We start from the raw sequence: 20,283 nt of genomic DNA on the forward strand, positions 1-20,283 counted from the left end.
GGCGGCAGCGGCGCTGCCACTGAGAGGGGTGGATGTGGGCTTGGACATAGAGACAGAGTCTCTCCCCTCTCCACAGAAAAGAATGCCTTGCTGGCTGTGGAGCGGCTGACGCCGGCCACCACAATGTGGGTGTGTGATATCACACACACACACCTGCATGTAGCAAAAAGGTAAAGGACCCCTGGATGGTTAAGTCCAGTCAAAGGCAACTATGGGGTTGCGGCGCTCATCTCGCTTTAGGCAGAGGGAGCCAGCGTTTGTCCACAGACAGCTTTCCAAGTCATGTGGCCAGCATGACTAAACTGCTTCTGGCGCAACGGGACACCATGACGGAAACCACGGGAACATCATTTACCTTCCTGCCGCAGCGGTACCTATTGATCTACTTGCACTTCGTGCTTTCGAACTGCTAGGTTGGCAGGAGCTGGGACCGAGCTCACCCCGTCACGGGGATTCGAATCGCCGACCTTCTGATTGGCAAGCCCAAGAGGCTCAGTGGTTTAGATCACAGCGCCACCCGCGTCCCATGCAGGTGTGCGCAGGTGTCCTTGTGCAGGTGTGTGCGTGTGACTTCGCATGTCTGTGTGGTGGTGGCGAGCACCCACAATCCTGAGGGCGAGGTGGCACCCCTACCACAGACCTCTGGCTGGCCACTGTGAGAGCAGGATGCTGGACTAGATGGGCCATTGGCCTGATCCAGCAGGCTCTTCCTATGTTCTTAAAACCAAGACACAAATATATTAAATAAAGAACTCCCCCCCCCCCCGTCTCAGCTCACCTGGGGCAGCAGAAAAGCCTGGCAGTCCCCTAGCTCTCCCCCCCCCCCCCCACGACATCACGGCGTGAGTGAACGCGGGCGCCCCTAGCGGCGGAGACGCGGCGGGAGCGGCAGGCGGGGCCGGACGCGCGGATCGACGGACCGAGCGGCAGCGGCTGCGAGGGAGCGAGCGAGCGAGGCAGGCGGGGATGTTGCTGCCGCTGCTGCCGCTGGAGAGGTTGCTGAGCGCGCGGGAGCTGCCCGGCGGGAGCCGGCGGTGAGGCGGGCGCCCTGCCTGAGCCAGCAGCATGTCCCGAAAGAAGAGCCCCAAGACCAAGGGCGGCGGCGCCGGCACCGCCTCGGCGCCCTCCTCCGCCCTGCCCGGCCAGGGCTCCCGGGGCGCGGCGCCGACGGCAGCCCCCAAGGGCGCTGCTGGAGCCGGAGCCGGAGCCCGGAGCGCCCCAGCCGCCGCCGCCGGCTCCTCCACTGCCAACGGGGCGGCGCTGCCCAGCCGACCCTCGCTGAGCTCCAGCGGCGAGTTCTACGACGTCGCCTTCAAGGTGAGCTCCGGAGCTCGGCGCCGTCGGGGAGGGGGAACCAGACCCGGGGCGGCGGGTGGAGAGGGCGAGCGAGGCGCCCCAGGCCGTCCCGCGGGTGCGTAAAGGCGCTTGGAGACTTGTGCCAAGAGGGCTCCCAGAGCCATGGAGGGTGGCGGCGTCTTTTTTTGGGGGGGGTTTCAGGACATCAGAAAGCCAGGCTGTATCTCGCCACCTCATTCAAATTAGATTTATTTTGGCGCGGGGGGGGGGATTCTGAGAAACTAAAAACTTACACACACCTGTTGCCAATGACCCGTTTGGCAATTAAGCCCCTTTCCATATGCACCTTTTGCTTTGGGGTGTGGGGTGCCTTGTGGCGCTGCGTTCTGCAAAGCTGGCCCCCTCCTGCAGAAGAGCGGTTCAAACCAAGCTTGTTTTGAGTCTCAGATAAGCCCCAGGAGAAGAGTCCGGCTGGTTGGAGGGGGAGGTGTTTAGTCACCCGTCAGCTGCATATTTATGGGACTCCTATGGAGAACACCTGTTGCTTTGCCTCCGGGATGTGGGTGTTTGCTGGTAGACTGCCTCTCTATTTGGAGGTTCCTGGCAGGGAAGATGGCAGCTGTTAGACATTACCCAGGATTTCATCTGATTCTCTATCTGCCTGTCTTTTTCTTTTTCCCCCCAAAGCTGCCTAAGGCTGCAGCCCTTGCCCCACTTGCCCGGAGTAAACCCCAAAGAATTCAGTAGGATAGGCATGGTTAGGATTGTGCATGGTCGTCATAATGTCTTGTGACAAAGAAGAAGAGAAGAAGAGTTTGGATTTGATATCCCGCTTTATCACTACCCAAAGGAGTCCCAAAGCGGCTAACAATCTCCTTTCCCTTCCTCCCCCACAACAAACACTCTGTGAGGTGAGTGGGGCTGAGAGACTTCAAAAAAGTGTGACTAGCCCAAGGTCACCCAGCAGCTGCATGTGGAGGAGCAGAGACCGAACCCGGTTCCCCAGATTACGAGTCTACCGCTCTTAACCACTATACCACACTGCCTCTCCATCACCCTTTTTTGCTTCCCAATCTTCCTGTGATCCTGAGGTCTAGCTGCTTAACAGGAGAGGGCTGCTCTCCAGAGCACAGAGAGGTTATATAGGAAAGCTGCCAGATAGAAAGCCTCTTCCCCTATTGCAGGTGTGCAGGAATGGAAATTGCTCTTCACATGCTCAAAATGACTGTTGTCTCAGGTGTGAGTCCTGGAGTCAGGGTTTCAGGGGCTGAGCCCTAGATCAGGGGAGGGGGGCTGTGGCCCTACAGAAGTTTCTGGGCTCCCGCTCCCTGGAGAGAATTGGGGGAAATGTTGTGGGCATGGCAATACTCAGCTGTGAGGGGTGTTCTCTGCCAATTAGTCCTTCTCTTTCCTTTCCTTTTTCAGTTTAGAAAGTTGTTAAAAAGCAACAATAGTGAAAGTGAATGGGTGTGTGCTGAGTGTTCCTCCTTAGCCCTTTTCACAGCAGGCCTGCCTATACTGCTGAGATGCCGTTGAGATATTCAGTCAGGCATGATTGACAGAAAAGTTCTGGGTTGCAGCACACCTTCAGCTGTGGGTTGACTCCCTGTTTTCTAAAATATTTGAAGGGCTCTGGTGGGGCACTCAGGTATCCCATTTACTGCACTTTTGCATGCCAGTACATGGGACGCGGGTGGTGCTGTGGGTTAAACCACAGAGCCTAGGACTTGCCGATCAGAAGGTTGGTGCTTCGAATCCCCGCGATGGGGTGAGCTCCCATTGCTCGGTCCCTGATCCTGCCAACCTAGCAGTTCGAAAGCATGTCAAAGTGCAAGTAGATAAATAGGTACTGCTTCAACGGGAAAGTGTTTCCATGTGCTGCTCTGGTTTGCCAGAAGCGGCTTAGTCATGCTGGCCACATGACCCAGAAGCTGTACGCTGGCTCCCTCGGCCAATAAAGCGAGATGAGCACCGCAACCCCAGAGTCGGTCACGACTGGACCTAATGGTCAGGGGTTCCTTTACCTTTACCTTTAAGCAGAGCACATAAAACTCAATAAAATGTGTTTACAATTAAATGTAGAGTAAAAATAATTTAAAATATTAGAAAGCAAACAAATATTTGAAAACATGCCTGTTTGGCACATTTACTACATGCTTGACAGCTGTTTGCATGTTTACTATACGTTTCACAAATGTAGTAAATGTGCAAACATGTAGCAAATGTGCAAAACAGGCATTCAGATGTAGTATATGTGCCGGCATCTGCATGGTTTGCCTGTTTGCACATTTACTACACATTTGCACATACGTAAATGTCTGTGGAAGGTTGCACAAAAGATGGAATTAGCCTTTGAAATGAATACCACCATACTTTTTCTGCAATGTGTAATAGCCCACCTGCAAGCAAAAGTGATTGCCAAGTTAAATCATGGAGCGAGTGAGGCTGGTGATCAGTTTCCTAGGACTACAGTTTAGAGAATCTTCTTGTGCCTGTGAGAAGGATTTCATAACTTACTTTCTGTGCCTTAGAGAAGAGTCTTGGAACCATAGAATTGTTGAGTTGGAAGGGACCCCAAGGGTCATCTAGTCCAACCACCATAGCTCAGTGGTAGAGCACCTCCACATGCAGTAGGTCCCAGGTTCAGTCCTGGCATGTCCAGGTAATGTGAGGAATCACTGCCTTCTGAAGTTCTGGAGAGATGCTGCCAGTCTGTGCAGAAAATACTGAGCCAGATTGACCAATGGTCGGACTTGGTATAAAACTGCTTCTTATGTAACAGAAACTACAGAGTTCAGAAAATTAGGATCAGACAAATTAATGGAGGATAAGGGTATCAATGGCTACTAGCCACAATGGCTAGGCTCTCCCTCCAGTGTTGGAGACCATATGCCTCTGAAAGCCAGTTGCTGGAAACACGATTGAGGAGAAGGCTGTTGTGCTTGGGTCCTGCTTGCAGGTTTCCCACTGGTTGGCCACTGTGAGAACAGGATCCTGGACTAAATAGGCTCCTTTGGCCTGACCCAGCAGGACTCAGTTTTTACATTTCTTAAATAACATGAGAGTGACCCACAAGCTATACAGATTTACCTGGGAGTAGGGCTCATTGAGTTCTCACCTTGACTCAGTGCACCTTGGCTCAGTGGTAGAGCATCTGCTTCACATGCAGAAGGTCCCGGGTTCAATCCCTGACATCTCCAAGTAGGACTGGGAATGTCCATGAAACCCTGGAGAGCCTCGGCCAGTCAGTAGACAGTACCGAGCTAGACGGACCAGTCGTCTGACTCAGTATAAGCATCCTACATCCTTACAAAGTTCTAGGTAGCCAGAGACAGTCCTGGATGTGAACCCTGGAAGATCTGCTTCCTACCGTGCTGGATTTCCTCCACCAGGTCTGGGAGTAAGGGACTCTGACTGACTCCAGCTACAAAAGCTGCTGAACAGACTCTTATTGGTGTTGGTGTTGTGTTATTATTGATATTAATTTTTGCATCTTTAATTTTAAATCTTAATTATGATTTAATTATGTGGGCGTTGTTTCTATTTGCTTGTGTGCTTTTTGATGTTATATTGTTTACTTTATTATGTAAACTAATTATGTTTCTAATTATGTATTCTTTTCCTAATTATGTATTTTTTTCATGCCGTAAGCTGCCTTGGGCATGACTTTAACATATGGAAAGGTGGCATACCAATAAAATTATGTGTGTATGTAGAAGCCCCTGCTTGAAATAATGCCTTGAGTTCAGGATGTGGGCTGCTGTGCAATGCTGCTCTAAACTAGCCTTCCCTGAACTGGCACCCTCCAACAGTGGTACTACAACTCTCCACAATCTCCCTGTTGGCTGAGACTGATGGGAGGTAGAGCACCAAACAACTGAGGTGCTAGGTTGGGGGTGGCTGCTATAAATGTTGTCTGACAGGCCACTGAAATAACTGGGGCCAGAGCAATGAATTCTATCAAAGTCCGTCAGGTCACGATTCTGATTCCAGGCCAGAGCCGCCGTGTGCCCGGCAGAAAACTTGCAGCCTGTCTGGCACGTAGATAGGTTTAAACTGCCAGGAGAGAGAGTTGATTATGAGGCACTGATAGATGAGTTCTCTCTATAAGGAGCTGGAATTGTGTTAAGAGGGCCAGCGCTAACTAGGCAAGCCAGGGGTTGAGGGTGGGGAGGGCAGATATCAATGCAGTAATACAGTAGTCGTAGTATAGAATGTGGTTTGAGGATTGTATTGGACCCCTGGATTTGAGGTTCCCCAACCCTGCCCCACTGTTATCCATTCACAGTCTGGTGCGCTAGAAGCAGAGCCGTAGCTAGGTGATCTTGCGCCCCTGGTAGAACCATCCAGATTGCACCCCCTAGCCACAGACAAATTAGCTCTTCTTTCTGCATCTCCTCCAACCCCCCATTCAATTCACCCTCTATTTAAAATTATTTCTTATGAGGCAATAATCAATATTTATATTTATGGACTTTTTAAAGCCGATTTTGCATCCCCAGTCACCTGTGCCCCTGGCGGGGGCCCACCTCACCACCCCCTAGCTACGGCCCTGGCTAGAAGCAGAGAGCCCAGAAGGTAGAGCTTTGTAGCTCCAGGTCACTAGTAGTAAAAGGGGCTTATCCAGCTCTAATCCCCACCCCTCCGTGCCTGTTCTTTTCTCTTTAGGTGATGCTGGTTGGCGACTCCGGGGTTGGCAAGACCTGCCTGCTGGTGCGGTTCAAGGATGGTGCTTTCCTGGCTGGCAGCTTCATCTCTACAGTGGGCATTGATTTCCGGGTAAGGAGATTTTTGGGCGGCTTTGTTCCTTTGCTTCAGCTGCACAGGCCTGACTTCATAACATTTTGGGGGTCGGAGATTCAAGAATCCGCATGAATAGGGAGCCTAAGCCACCTAGATGTTCATTTGCTGCTCCAGCCTTATAGGAACTGTGTTCTCATGCAAAGGCTTTTGTTTTATTTCAGCACAACTGGGGGACAGGAGGCTGTCTTGGTGGCTGGCACCCTGTAGACCCAATCTGTCTATCCCTTGCCTTTTACCAAGAGCCGCCAGCCCTCGGTGATTGCATGAGATGGTCACAGACCAATGTCAGGGAGCTCTCCTGCCACTTTGTTGGTGGTTTGGCCATGCTGATAGTCACCGTGGTGCTGTAAGGATGGCAAACAACACCTGCCTAGTTTGCAAAAGAAACTCTTTCCATTCAAAGCTGGTGCCCTGAAGGGTTGTGTGTTTGGAGGACCTCTGAGAGCACTCAATTGTTGCCAGATCAGAGAGCGTGTTGTTCCTTTACTCTGTAATGACCTCCCATTTTCCTGGATTTTACAATTAGGGGAAGCAAATGTTCTCATTGTACATTTTGCAATGAGTTTGTGAATGTTGGTACTGCAGGTAGGGCTGGATTTTGGAGCAGAAGTCCAGGGCCATGTAACCAAGGGGGAACTCAAAGGACCAAGCAAACCAGAACCAGCATCAGCACCTTGAGCCATTGATGGCCTGCCAAGGCCCACTGGGACTGATGCTGGTTGCTGAAACATCTTCTGTTTAATCTTTCTTACTTTTCTAGTTTGGGGCAAGCCTGCCATGAACATGGTTATGGATGCTCACTTTATTGTTTTTTACTTTAAAAATGCATTATTAGTAAATGCATTCTCTGGGCAGCTAGCAATAAATAAGTCTTTATTTAGTGCTATTTGTTGTTCTCCTTACTGTTCTTTCCTCCAACACTTATTGCCAGGGAAGCGAGACCTGTTTTATTCCTGTAGTCCTGAAGGTGCTATGGCTTAAGTGGATTTTTGAAACTGCTCGTGTTCAGAGTATTTCCTTGTTATCGGAATTGGCTTTTTTACTGCAGTGTCAGGGGTATGGAAGCTGTTGTAAAGCACGGAATGGTGGTGTCGGTTGTGAAGATGAGAGGAAAGTGAATTGTGGGTTTCACAGCTGAAGTAATAATACTTGTGGCTTGTAATACCTTAAAAGCCCAGGGTCTGAAAGTACCTGCCGGCAATGCTAGTTAGTGTTCTCAGTTGCAAATGTCATAACTGAAGTTGTGATGTGGTTAGGAAGATGCTGAAACCCTTCTCTCTTGGAAGAAAACCGTTCGTTCAAGCATGGGTTTGCTTCAAGCAGGTCCATCTGGGTGGATGACTCTGAATTGAACATTTGCCTTTTTAAAACAAAAACAAAAAACCCTCTCTTATTCTATCTATAGTGATGAGACTATCTATTATGTGGGCGTTCTGAGGTGGTGTAGTGTAGTATCATAAAATAAATAACAAAAAATATACAAATACATTTTGTGTACCAGTACCGCTTTACATACCATTCTCAACCATCTCAGACCCTTGAGGCCTTGGTGATGGTGTCCCCCCCGTCCCCCCGCATCCCTGTATATAAATACTGTACTATATAGTAAATGGAATGGAATGGAACTGGCTGGTTAAGTCTGCCTGTTGTGATTCTTTGCCTGGCCTCCCTTTAAGTCGTCCACATAGGAGCATAAGAAGAGCTGGCTGGATCAGGCCCATCTAGTCCAGCATCCTGTCCTCACAGTGGCCAAACAGATGCCCCAAAGGGGAGCCTACAAGCCAGACTTTCCAGCATTCATTTGTCTCTCAGGACAGACAGATGCGAATGATTTTTTTGACTCTTAACTTGCAGCAGCTCTCCAGGTTTTCAATTGGGGGGGGGGGGCGTTGGATATTTGCAACCTGACCTAAAGATGCCAGGAATTGAACCTGGCACCTTCTGCATGAAAAGCAAGTGCTTCTACCACGTTTTAGACTTTTCTTTTTAAATTTTTTAACTGCGCTCTTTCCTATTGCCTTTTGTGTTTCTAAATGGTTTGTGTTTTAGCTAGAGAAGCAACATGCACATTTTATAAATAGCTAAGTGGCTGGAACACACACAGTGTGCATGGCCCTACCTACCATCAATGGTGTGACCTTGTCAGTTTCTTACGAACTGCATCATGGAGCGTTCTGGAGTCGCGGAGCTACAGAACACGAGCTCCCCCCCCCCCTTTAGTAGCGCCTGCCTTTTATTCTTGCTCTCTTTCCCCCTGCAGTATCTCTTCAGATCTCTCATTCCTATTTAAGAGGATTTTGGTGTGATGAGAGTCTCTTTCAAGTTGCAAGGAAGCTGGCCAGCCAGCACCAGATTTTCTCTCTCTCCCTGCCCCCCAGCAATGGTTGCAACCCTGTCGGCTGGTTGCCCATGGAAGGCTTTGCTATGAAATCTCCCCTGCGGTGATTAGGACCTGCAAATGCAGCTAGATCTGGAAATATGTGTGGAGCGTATTGGTTTCATTTATGAATCACCCTCCGTGGAGCAGCCCAAAGTGATTTACAATCTAATAAAAGCATAAAACAGCTTACCTGTGTGAGACCACCTTCCCGCATATATGCCTGCTCAACTGCTTCGATCTGCAGAACTGGCACTGTTTCAATTGCCATATAGCACTCGCTTCGCATTTGTAAGGAATCTTTTAGCATGGCAGCACCCACCCTCTGGGACTCCCTGCCACTTGACATCAGACAGGCACCTTCACTGTTCTCAAGCCTACTTAGACAGTGTAGAATGTTGGTGTTTGTTTTAATCTGATTTTGGTTTGTTGCTGATTTTATCTTTTGAATGCCTTAAAGAGTTTTTTTCAGGGATAATTTTATTGTTTTGTTCTCTTCATAAACTGCTTTGAGTTTTTACAATCAAAGGGTGCATAGATTTTATGAGATAAAATAAATAAATAAATACAGAACTGTTAAATATATTAAAACAACTGGAAAACAGTTTTGTTTTTTTTACATGTCAATTATACGTACCAGCAAGGATATATGTGCTGGCTTCCTGCTGAGCTTTTCTAAAAAAGAATTCCCAGTGAAATGGCAGTTTTTTATAGTAGCTGATCCCTTGGCAGAATGGGACTCAGTTGATTTTGTTGAGCTCCCCAAAGCCCTGTTTTCCTTTCATTTGGAGAGGTCTTGCAGCCAGTTTCCTTGTTCCTCACAGGAGATTTTGGCTGATTTGTGGAGGGTGGGACAGTTACATTCCTGGGCGTCCTCCAGTGATAAATTTCCAGTACCTGAAGTGTATGTGATCGTTGTGATAAATGCCTTTCGTATTTCTAGACTCTATGGGTATGTTAACACAAGCATTGTCCCCAGTTATTTATTTAGTTGTGCACATACAGAGATTTGTCAAAGACTTTGTCAACTTCAAGTGAAGTTTAGGTGGATTTTCTCTCCCCTGTGTATATGTGCCACATACTTCTACTCATTTTATGTTAGTAGTTGTATGATTTTGGTGTTTTATTTTCTGCGGGCTTGTGGCAGGCGAATAAAATTGGATGGATGGCTTGCCAAAGTTCTCAAACCATAAACAAGTCTTGTGGCACCTTAAATCAGTACAAACTTTTGTGAAGTACAATCCACTTTATCAGATGTGTGAAATATCATTCTGAGTTACAGGAATCTCTTTGTATGTTTTTTGGGGAGGAGGTAGGGATTTAAAGCATTCGATCAGAGGGACATGAAATGCAGAAAAGTGCAGACACTTGCAATTATGTAATTAACTGTGGCCATTCACAGAACAGGTTTGTAAGTCTTTAAGGTGAAAGAAGAGGTTTTCTTGTTTTTCCTGCAACAAACTTAACACAGTTTCCCCTCTGGATGTCTTTCAACCATGTTTCCTAAAAGCTGGGAAAAGTAAACTGACTATGATGGTAAATTAGAAATAAGAAAAAACAAACAATGGTATAGCTGCTGCTGCTGCTGCTGCTGCTGCTTCTTTGGCGATCACTTGTAGCCGAGTAAGATTGTCTTCCATAAACACTGTTTTAACAATGAGTCCGTAAGTGACTGTGGAGGCCAATTCTGGATCCACATGTCCTTCCACAGTGGGGACATTGGTTTCTGGGCGGGAGCTGATCACAGTGTGGATTTGCCAAGCGTGCCTTCCTCTTAGCACGTTTCTCCCTTGCGTCCTGAGTTTGAGTGTCTTCAGAGCCCATGACACCTTTAGTAAAGGCTGTTCTCCAACTGGAGCACTCACAGGCCAGTGTTTCCCAGTTGTCAGTGTTTATACTACATTTTTTTAGATTTGCCTTGAGACAGTCTATAAACCCCTTTTGTTGACCACCAGCATTACGCTTTCCATTTTTAAGTTCAGAATAGAGTAGTTGCTTTGGAAGACGATTATCAGGCATCCGCACAACATGACCCTCTCGCTGGATCATCACCTTGTCATGATGAGTGGGCTTGCATGTTCCTATGACCCTTGTGAGCGAAGCCGTTGGGAATCTCGTACTCCCAACAGGGTCACCCAAGGCGGTAAGGTCAAAGGGAAGGAGCCGGACAAAGAATGATCCAAGAAGTCCTCAACGGCAGAACAGGCGGATGATAACAAGCGGTATGTTACAATGGCTGTGAAGGCAGATGAAGGCTGCAGCAGATAGGAATCTACCGGTTTGTCGTGACTATTTCATGCCATTGGAACAGAGCCCTACTTCGAAGACTGTGCGTTGATCAGCGTGCACTGATCTACACACATAAAACAGGCTCAGGCATCTTCCAAAAACCCAACCCAAAACCCAAAAGTCCCATGGCGATCGGCAATGGTATAGCAACATCTGGATAGCTCAGTTGGTTAGAGCGTGGTGCTGATAATGCCAAGGTTGCAGGTTCAATCCCTGTTTGGGACAGCTGTATATACCTGCATTGCAGAAGGCTGGACTAGTATCAGGAGTCAGCAAACTTTTTCAGCAGGGGGCCGGTCCACTGTCCCTCAGACTTTGTGGGGGGCCAGACTATATTTGGGGGGGGGTGATGAATTCTTTTGCCCCACAAATAACCCAGAGATGCATTTGAAATAAAAGCACACATTCTACTCATGTAAAAACACCAGGCAGGCCCCACAAATAACCCAGAAATGCATTTTAAATAAAAGGACATATTCTACTCATGTAAAAACACGCTGGTTCCTGGATGGTCCATGGGCTGGATTTATAGGTGATTAGACTGGATCCCTAGGACTAGATGATCCCTAGGGTCTCTTCCAACTCTACGATTCTGTGATCTCAATCTCTGTCTTTGAGTCATCTTACTTCCTTGTTACAGAATGAGTGTGTGGGACAGGGATGGGAACCATCAGGTCCTCTGGACCTTTCTATGTGGCCCTCAATAACTCTCCCCAAGCTGAACCCCTCTCTCCAGGCCCAGACCCTTCACTGGTCCTGCAAGCTTGACCAGAAGGGAGCCTGCAAAATGTTCCCCGCCTCTGGTGTAGCAGATATTTAGCTCGGTGGGATTGTTGCTTTTAAGCCCTCATTTCATTAAAGGCAGTTGCCAGTGTTGTGTACCATGCAATTATCTGGGACAGATTTCTTCGCTGTTGTGACAAGCCAATCCCAAACAAAAATTTGTCTTCATATTCTATGAATTATTGATTGGGATACCGTTTGGCGGCCTACTTCTGCTGGTGGCAGGCAATAGGATAGCTTGCAATTCTTTCCCCAGCATTTCCAGGGTTGTCTGAATCAGAGGGTGTGGGGCTGGTGGCAGCGAGAGATGGGGAAGGGCCCCTGTGTTTGCACCCTGCAATGTGTTGAGTGGTGATTTGGGTGCAGGCACTAAACAGTATCCAGAAGCTCTTCCCGAGACTGAAAACCCTGGAGAGCTGCTGCCAGTCAGTGTCGACAGTACTGAGCTATATGGGCCAGCTGTCTGACTTGGTCTCAGGCCATGGCTTTGCTGGGGCTGATAGGAGTGGTAGTCCATGCCTCTGGAGGGTACCAGCTTGGGGAAAGTTGCTCTGCCATTCTGCTTGTCCTTTCTGCAGCAGCCCAGTGCCTGATGATCATTTCTGAGATTTGCACATTTGCTTATGAACTGGAGAATTTCGCTTGTTTATGTCGGACAGCTGCAATTGCCCATTGTTCCCGTCCCGATATGAGTTGCAGAACAGGTGAGGCTTGCTCCGGTGGCACAAGGGGGACCTTCCGTCTGCCTGTGTTTTGTGCCTTTAATTTGTTTTTCCACCATCGCAAAAGTGGTGCCTCTATCAGGGAAGATTGAGCTTCTCTGGCTCTGCCTAGGCCTTAATTAACGCATCAATGGGCTGACTGACAAGGTTTGAACTGTGTTTGATTCCTTGCATAATGGAAAGTGAAATAAATTAACACTTTCTCCATAAATGGGAGATAGCAGAGTGACAAAAGTATCAGCACCACCCTCATCTTTGACTTTTTGAAGGCTTTGAAGAGGCACCAAGCTGAGATTGTGAATTGATGCTCCTTCCATAAGAATCAAGCTTCCAGATTAACAGAGTACCATTGGGGGGGGATGGGGTTTTTTTTTGGGGGGGTGCCCTTTTAATCTGGGGATGAGCTCCAAATGACTTACACTGATGTAAGTGAGCTAGTAGAAACTTACCGGTGCTATTAATTTTCATAGATTTGTGTTGATTTCTGTTACCTGAAACTTTTCTGTACCACTCACCATGTTATTTTGGGCTTGCCAGTCAAAAGGTTGGCAGTTCAAATCCGCACAATGGGGTGAGCTCCCATTGCTCTGTCCCAGCTCCTGCCAACCTAGCAGTTCGAAAGCACGCCAGTGCAAGTAGATAAATAGGTACCACTGTGGCGGGAAGGTAAACGGCATTTCCGTGTGCTGCTCTGGTTTCCATCATGGTGTCCCATTGCACCAGAAGCGGTTTAGTCCTATTGGCCACATGTCCCAGAAAGCTGTCTGTGGACAAACACCGGCTCCCTCGGCCTGAAAGCGAGACGAGTGCCACAACCCCATAATCACCTTTGACTAGACTTAACTGTCCAGGGGTCTTTTACCATTTTTTACCTTTTGGGTTTGTGCAAAGCTCCCATCATCCTTGACCATGGTCCATACTTCATGGGATGTGATGGGAGTTGTAGTCCATAACATCTGATTGGTGAAGGCTGAGCTGGACATTGTTGGCAATATTGTGCTGTGCTTACAGATGCATGGAGGAGAGGCTTACCGATGACTATTAGCCATAATGGCTATGCTCTTTCTCAGCAATTAGAGGCAGCAATGCTTCTGAATACCATTTGCTAGAAACCACAGGAGGGGAGAGTTGCTCTTGTGCCTGGGTCCTGCTCACAGGCTTTCAACTGGGGCATTTGGCTGGACACTGTGAGAACAGGATGCTCTGTTAGATAGGCCACAGGCCTGATCCAGCAGTTGCTTTTTATGCTCTTGCATTGTTATGCATGGAGGATGTAGAGTCCGTTAACAAATCTCAACTAGAGAAGTTATCACATTTTTTAAAAAGGAAGTATTTTCCCCTCCACCTCTCCAAAGTCAGTATTTGTGACAAAATATGCTTGACAGAGCTCTCTTGTGCTTTTCAATCTCTTGCCTAGTATGTTGAGGGATGGGGATGGGAATACCGTATATTTGTTTTATTTTCACCCTGTCTTTCTAATATGGACTGGAGAATGGCTTGCTTTTTGTAGGGTAGGATCCCAGGCAGTTTCCTTTCCAGGCACTTGGCCAGATCTAGGCCTGCTTGGGTTGAGGTGCAAGGCATCCTCTTCTTCTGCCCATGCCTCAGGAACTATAAGACATTTCTCTGGTGGAAAGTTTTCTCAATGCAAAAACTGTCCAGCCATTACAAACAGTCTGATGATGAAGGGGTAGGGTGAGGGTGGGGTCAGGGGAGAGAATCAGAAGGATGAAATTAGCAAATATTCAGCAAGCGGGATTGCATAAGATTGCCATCCAGGCATTCTGTAACCCTCCCCGCACAAATCTGAATTATTCAGCGCAGAGAGTGCCATGGAGGAATCAAATTGTGTTCTTGCCTGATTTAATAGGAGAGATACTGAAACACCAAAATGCACACTTGGAATGACTAATTTGCAAAGACACAGACAAGTGTCTGGATAACGAAGAAACATCCCTAGAATGAATTATTAGATTTGAAGCCTGTAGCTAACTCTTTCTTGTCTCACTGCTGGAACGAGGAGAAGAGATGTGTTTGAAGTAATGGGTTCAGAATTTGCAGGATTTAGAATCTGTGTGCAAGTGTACTTGCATAGCAAGCAAAGGGCGACATCTGGTTATTGGGGGCTTAACTTTCACTCTAACATACTGAGCATGCTTCTAGCCATCATGACTGCAAAGCAGGAATGGCTAACCTGGTGCCCTCCCAGGTGTTGCTGAACTGAAACTCCCATCACCCCAGACCATTGGCCATGCTGGCTGGGACTGATGGGAGTTGTAGTCCAAAACATCTTGAGGACACCAGGTTGACAAAGGTGAGCTTGTTAAAGTGAGTCTTCCCTTGCCTGAGACCTGTCCATGGTTCTGAAGGATGTGTATCTGAGTGTTCGTACTTTCTAATTTTTGACAGAGTGGCAACCTCTGCCTGTCAGTTCTCCACCCTGCCTGTCTCCTCCAGCTGACTCCCTATCCTAATTTCTCTAGGCTCTTGTGTCCCAGAGGCAAAGTGAGGCAGGCCAGTGAATCATGCAGAAGCACTGCAAGTGGAGAGCTTTGGGGCTCACTGGAGCATTTGATTAAATTTAATTTCTCATGACCTGCTAGCAGTCTTCCCGCAGCACAGTAGCAAGCCTCAGTTTAGGACTTAAGTGCCTAGTTTGTTTATCATCTGCTAGGAACATAGGAAGCTGTACTGAGTCAGACCAATGATCCAGTTCAGTATTGTCTACACTGACTCCAGGGTCTAAGGCAAGGGGTAATTCCTAGTCCTACCTGGAGATGCCAGAGGTTTAACCTGGGTGTCAGAAGCGAGCCAGCAATAAACCACATGGAGTAAGTGAAGTTAACTCCCTTGGAAGAAACAGGATCCACTCAGGAGCGCCAGACTAAAGAGCCAGACTCTTCTCAGTAGCTCTTGCCCCTATGAGGGTGGAGGGGAGCTTTTTGCAGCAGAAGGGGGAGACACCCGTGCTTTTTCACCAGCCTGATTCATCTCTGCGTCTTGGCCTCCCTCGTCTCCTGCTTCTGCTGCTGCCTCTGATTTTGGGCTTCTCTCTACCACAGACTCTCCCAGCTCACTAAGCCAGGTGTAGGCAAACTCAGCCCTCCAGATGTTTTGGTACTACAACTCCCATCATCCCTAGCTAACAGGACCAGTGGTCAGGGATGATGGGAACTGTAGTCTCAAAACATCTGGAGGGCTGAGTTTGCCTATGCCTGCACTAAGCCCCTTTGCCTCTTCAGCTTCTGACACCTCTTCCTCCCATTCTTCTCCCTCTGACCACTCATCATCATCCCACCACCAGTCCCCAGGCTCTTTGTCCTCTTCCCTTGGAGGTTCCCCAGCTGGTGTCTCCCACCATTCCTCTGCATCCAACGAGTCCATGACATTGAGCCTTTATTGACTGCAAAGAAGATATTCTACTCACTGAGCTACGGTCCTTCACTATACAGTGTCAGAACATTGACCTATCTGGCTCAGTATTGTCTGCATTGACTGGCAGCAAGATTTCAGGCAAGGGGTCCTTCTCAGCTCTGCCTGGAGATGCCCAAGGTTGAACCTGGGCTTTTTACATATGAAGTGTGCAGTCTATAGTCTTTCCTCTATTTTAGTTTAAACTTTCAGTTTAAAGTAAGGTTCTAGTCCTCTTGGTTCTGAATAAAGGACTGGTTTAAATAGGAAGCTGTCATAGTCCTGTGCTGCTTAGCCATGGCAAAACTCAGTGGCAGGAAGGCCAGCCAACCAGCCAAGTTGGGGGGGGGGTGTACTTGCCTTGAGACAGAGTCTGTATGCGAGGTTCAGTCCAGTCCTAAGGTCAGGAGTATCTCAGCTCATGTAGTCAGATGGTCCGGGGGTCAAGAAAGCTGAGAGTCTAAGGTCACGAGAAGCAGCAAGGTCTGGCCAGGAATGACAAATGTTGTTTCCAGCAACTGAATAATAGTAATAATAATAATAATAATAATAATAATAATAATAATTTTTATTTATACCCAGCCCTCCCCTGTCAGAGCCAGGCTCAGGGTGGCTAATACCAGTAAAATTACAGTAAAAACATAATAGGGAAAAAACAAACAATTTAAAATACAGGTTAAAATGCAATTTAAAATGCAGCCTCATTTTAAAAGTAGCCCATAAATCAAAACCATAAGGGGAGGGAAACATAAGGGTCAGACTGAGTCCAAACCAAAGGCCAGACGGAACAGCTCTGTCTTGCAGGCCCTGCGGAAAGATGGCAAGGACCCTAGTCTCTTGTGACAGAGCGTTCAACCAAGTCGGGGCCAGTACTGAAAAGGCCCTAGCCCTAGATGAGTACTGAAAAGGCCCTGGCCCTAATGAGGCTGGAAACCCTGCTTAAGAAAGCTGGAGCCAGCTGGTTCACATCAGGAGCAAGAAGGCTGATCAGCAGTGGGTGAAGTCACTGTGCCTCCTGCTCCTTCAGGCTGCTGCTCAACAGGTAAAGCCAATTCCTGGCCCAGGACAGAAGCCACCTTACACTGACTCAAGACTCATGGCCCACCTAGCTTAGTATTGTTGACACTGATTGGCAGCATCTTTCCAGGGTTTCAGATGAGGAGTCATTCCCAGCCCTGCCTGGAGATGCTGGAGAATTGAGCCCGTGACGCTCTGCATGCCAAGCAGGTGCTTTGCCACTGAGCTGTGGCCCTTCTTAGAACTGCTTGCAAGAGTGTTCATTACAGTGGTATTAAGATTGTTTAGTAGTCCTGATAAGCGCTGGAGCTGAATTGGAAAAACAAACTCTTCCCCTGTGAGTTTGAAAACAAGAATGGAATGGGGGGGGGGGGACAACAACAATGCGGAGCCTTATCCGCCAAGAATAACAAAAGTCTAATTTGTAGCTTCCGACACTAATTAGCTATCTTAATTACTGCCAGCGACTTCCTCTCCTTCAGGTTATCGCAAGAACCTTCCTTTCTGAAATGCCTGGGGAGAGATCAGCCCTTTCCAGATGACAAAATTCTCCCCTGGAGCTGGTGCACAGGTGTTCGCAGCAAACGAATGGCTATTTTCTGTGATGGGGAGAGGAAAATGGAATCCAGCATTCCGTGACTTGTATAAATTATGGAACTACAGTGGTACCTCTGGTTAAGTACTTAATTTGTTCCCGAGGTCTGTTCTTAACCTGAAACTGTTCTTAACCTGAAGCACCACTTTAGTTAATGGGGCCTCCTGCTGCCGCTGCGCCGCCAGTGCATGATTTCTGTTCTCATCCTGAAGCAAAGTTCTTAACCTGAAGCACTATTTCTGGGTTAGTGGAGTCTGTAACCTGAAGCGTATGTAACCCGAGGTACCACTGTATTCCCTTTGCTTTGCATAAGTGAGTATTGTTGCAGCAGAGGTGATTCCTAGGAATCTTAGTTGCCCACCTTTCTGAAATTTCAGCACATATACCTTCAGGGCCAGAAAGGAATAAAGCTTGCTGTTTCTTTGCTTAAAACGCAACCGCCACAACCACGAGCTCAGAGTTTCTCAGGAAGGTGAAATCTGTGCCCCATGCCATTCTCTGCATTCCCCTGGATTTGCAGCAGAAACCCATATGCGGTCTCTGTTGATCAGCTGGTAATTTGCACGACAGTTGGGGGCATGGGGACAAACTGCAAGAAGGCAAGCTCCTTTCATGTGTGGGGCAGGTGTAGAAACCCATGCACAAATATATCTGCTAATATGCTAATCTGCATACTAGACCCCTGGCTAGTAGCTCAGGTCCTATCTCTACGCATCTGTCCACCTTCCTGCTCTTCCTCTCAGGAGAAATTTAGCACTTTTCCCTTGCTGTAACTATTTGTGCTTGGGAGGTGACTCACTGCTAAGTCAGAAATGTCAAATGCAGCGCACACACACACACACGTCTTCAAGTCAGTTTATTCGTGCCTTGGAGGTAAACGAACCTTCATTTGGAAGTCTAATGCTTGTATAAGGTGCTTTTTTTAAAAAAAAGAGTGGATGGAACGGGTGCTTTCTTTAATAACTGCAGTCCCGATAAAATGTACCTGCTTCTTACCAGCCACCCTTTTGAAAACTTATGGGGACATTTCTTACCCCACTGCCAAATTAGTTTCTTTTCAAAAGCCCCGAAGCCAGGGACATACTATAACAAAAGGGTTTGATTTAGGTGAAAGCATACAGTGTGTCTTATTTATAGGATTGAATGATAAGATCCTGGCTGCGTCGGTTCTGACTGGCAACAGGAAAACCACTTAAATTATCTTTGTTGGGTTCCAAGCCTGGTTAAAATTAATATTATTATAACAGCTGCTTTCCTGGTCACCCATGGAGAGGAAGGATTGCCTGTAGGCGAACAAGCAGTGAAACCTTTGTAAACAGGAGGAAAGGGGGGGTATTTTTTTATTTGCCTTCCAGGCTGTCAATGTGTTAACAAGGGTGTGTGTGAACTATGAAAAATGTGGGCTAATAATGACGTTTGTGGCCCTATTTGCCTGGTTGAGTTTAAAGGTAGTGTTTTCCTAGCAAAGCTCTTTCTTGCCCTAGGAAATGTGTGTGTTCAAAATGGGTGTTGCAAGGAAATAACATAGGAAGCTGACTTACACTGATCATCCCCCTCAGTGCTGTTGACACTGACTTGCAGCAGTGCTCCAGGTTTTTAAATACCCAACCCAGAGATGCCAGGGATCAAACCTTGGGAGCTTTTGCAAGCAAAGCAGTGCTGTATCCACTGTAAAAGATAAAGGTAAAGGGATCCCTGACCATTAGGTCCAGTCGTGAACAACTCTGGGGTTGCAGTGCTCATCTCGCTTTATTGGCCAAGGGAGCCGGCGTATAGCCAGCATCACTAAGCCGCTTCTGGCAAACCAGAGCAGCGCACGGAAATGCCATTTACCTTCCCGCCGGAGTGGTACCTATTTATCTACTTGCACTGGCATGCTTTCGAACTGCTAGGTTGGCAGGAGCAGGGACTGAGCAACGGGAGCTCACCCCGTCGCGGGGATTCGAATCGCCAACCATCTGATCGGAAAGTCCTAGGCTCTGTGGTTTAACCCGCAGCGCCACCCGCGTCCCTGTATCCACTGTACTATGTCCCTTTATCCGCTTTCCAGTTTGCTTTTGGTGACAACTGTTAAGCATCAGCTTTGCAGAAGCTTTGCAAGCGATGCTCTGCTGAGCAGCAAATCCCACGGCGTGCAGAGAGTTCCTTTTCATCTTTGCTGTAAAGTGTTCCCCCCCATTTCAGGAGAAATCTGAGCAAAATATGAGCCCTGCTGCTGGTCCGGGCCAAAGGCTTCTCTAGTCCAGCATCTTCATTTCATTTCACTTTTAATTTGTATTCCGCCTTTCTATATTACTGTACTCAAGGGGGTTTACAGCAACAAAATATACAACAGGGAACACACGCCATATAGTAACCTGATCTAATACAAAAAGCCATAAGAAAACATAACTTTAAAATAAAACGGCAACATATCAAATAAAGTAATATTCAATCATCTGTTAGGAAATAATAGTGCACAATAAAATTAATTCTCAAAACATCAGCAAATAATAATTTGACAGAAATTCACTCTTGACAATTAAAATAAATACAGTGGTACCTTGGGTTACATACACTTCAGGTTACAGACTCTGCTAACCCAGAAATAGTACCTCGTGTTAAGAACTTTGCTTCAGGATAAGAACAGAAATTGTGCAGTGGCGGCGGCACGGCAGCAGGAGGCCCCATTAGCTAAAGTGGTGCTTCAGGTTAAGAACAGTTTCAGGTTAAGAATGGATCTCTGGAACGAATTAAGTACTTAATCCAAGGTACCACTGTAAAATAAAACCCCACAAGCAGGACCTGAGATTCCCAGCAAGTGACATTCAGAGACGTGCTGCCTCTACTAACGGAGGCAGTATGTAGCCACTGCGGCTAGTAATGCTCACCAGATTGGAAGGAAGAGGCGTGGGTGAAACTTAGGACTTCCAATCAGCAGTGGAGCCTAGGAAGCTGCTTGATAACTGGTCCATCTGACTCAGTATTGTCTGCACTGACTGGCAGGGGCT

General features: G+C 47.5%; 1 protein-coding gene across 1 annotated transcript in view; it reads left to right on the forward strand.

Annotated features, from left to right (window-relative positions):
- The first annotated feature begins 894 nt into the window (after window positions 1-894).
- The window catches only part of RAB26 (RAB26, member RAS oncogene family), a 117,499-nt gene continuing 98,110 nt past the window's right edge, over window positions 895-20,283 (forward strand). The window contains exons 1-2 of the mRNA XM_080981737.1: window positions 895-1,317; window positions 5,965-6,075. Coding sequence (XP_080837863.1) covers window positions 1,066-1,317; window positions 5,965-6,075 — 363 coding nt within the window. The 5' untranslated portion in view covers window positions 895-1,065. The remainder of the gene's footprint in view (window positions 1,318-5,964; window positions 6,076-20,283) is intronic.

This window comes from Podarcis pityusensis, assembly GCF_964106645.2.
Source record: "Podarcis pityusensis genome assembly, chromosome: 14".
Lineage (NCBI taxonomy): Eukaryota > Metazoa > Chordata > Lepidosauria > Squamata > Lacertidae > Podarcis > Podarcis pityusensis.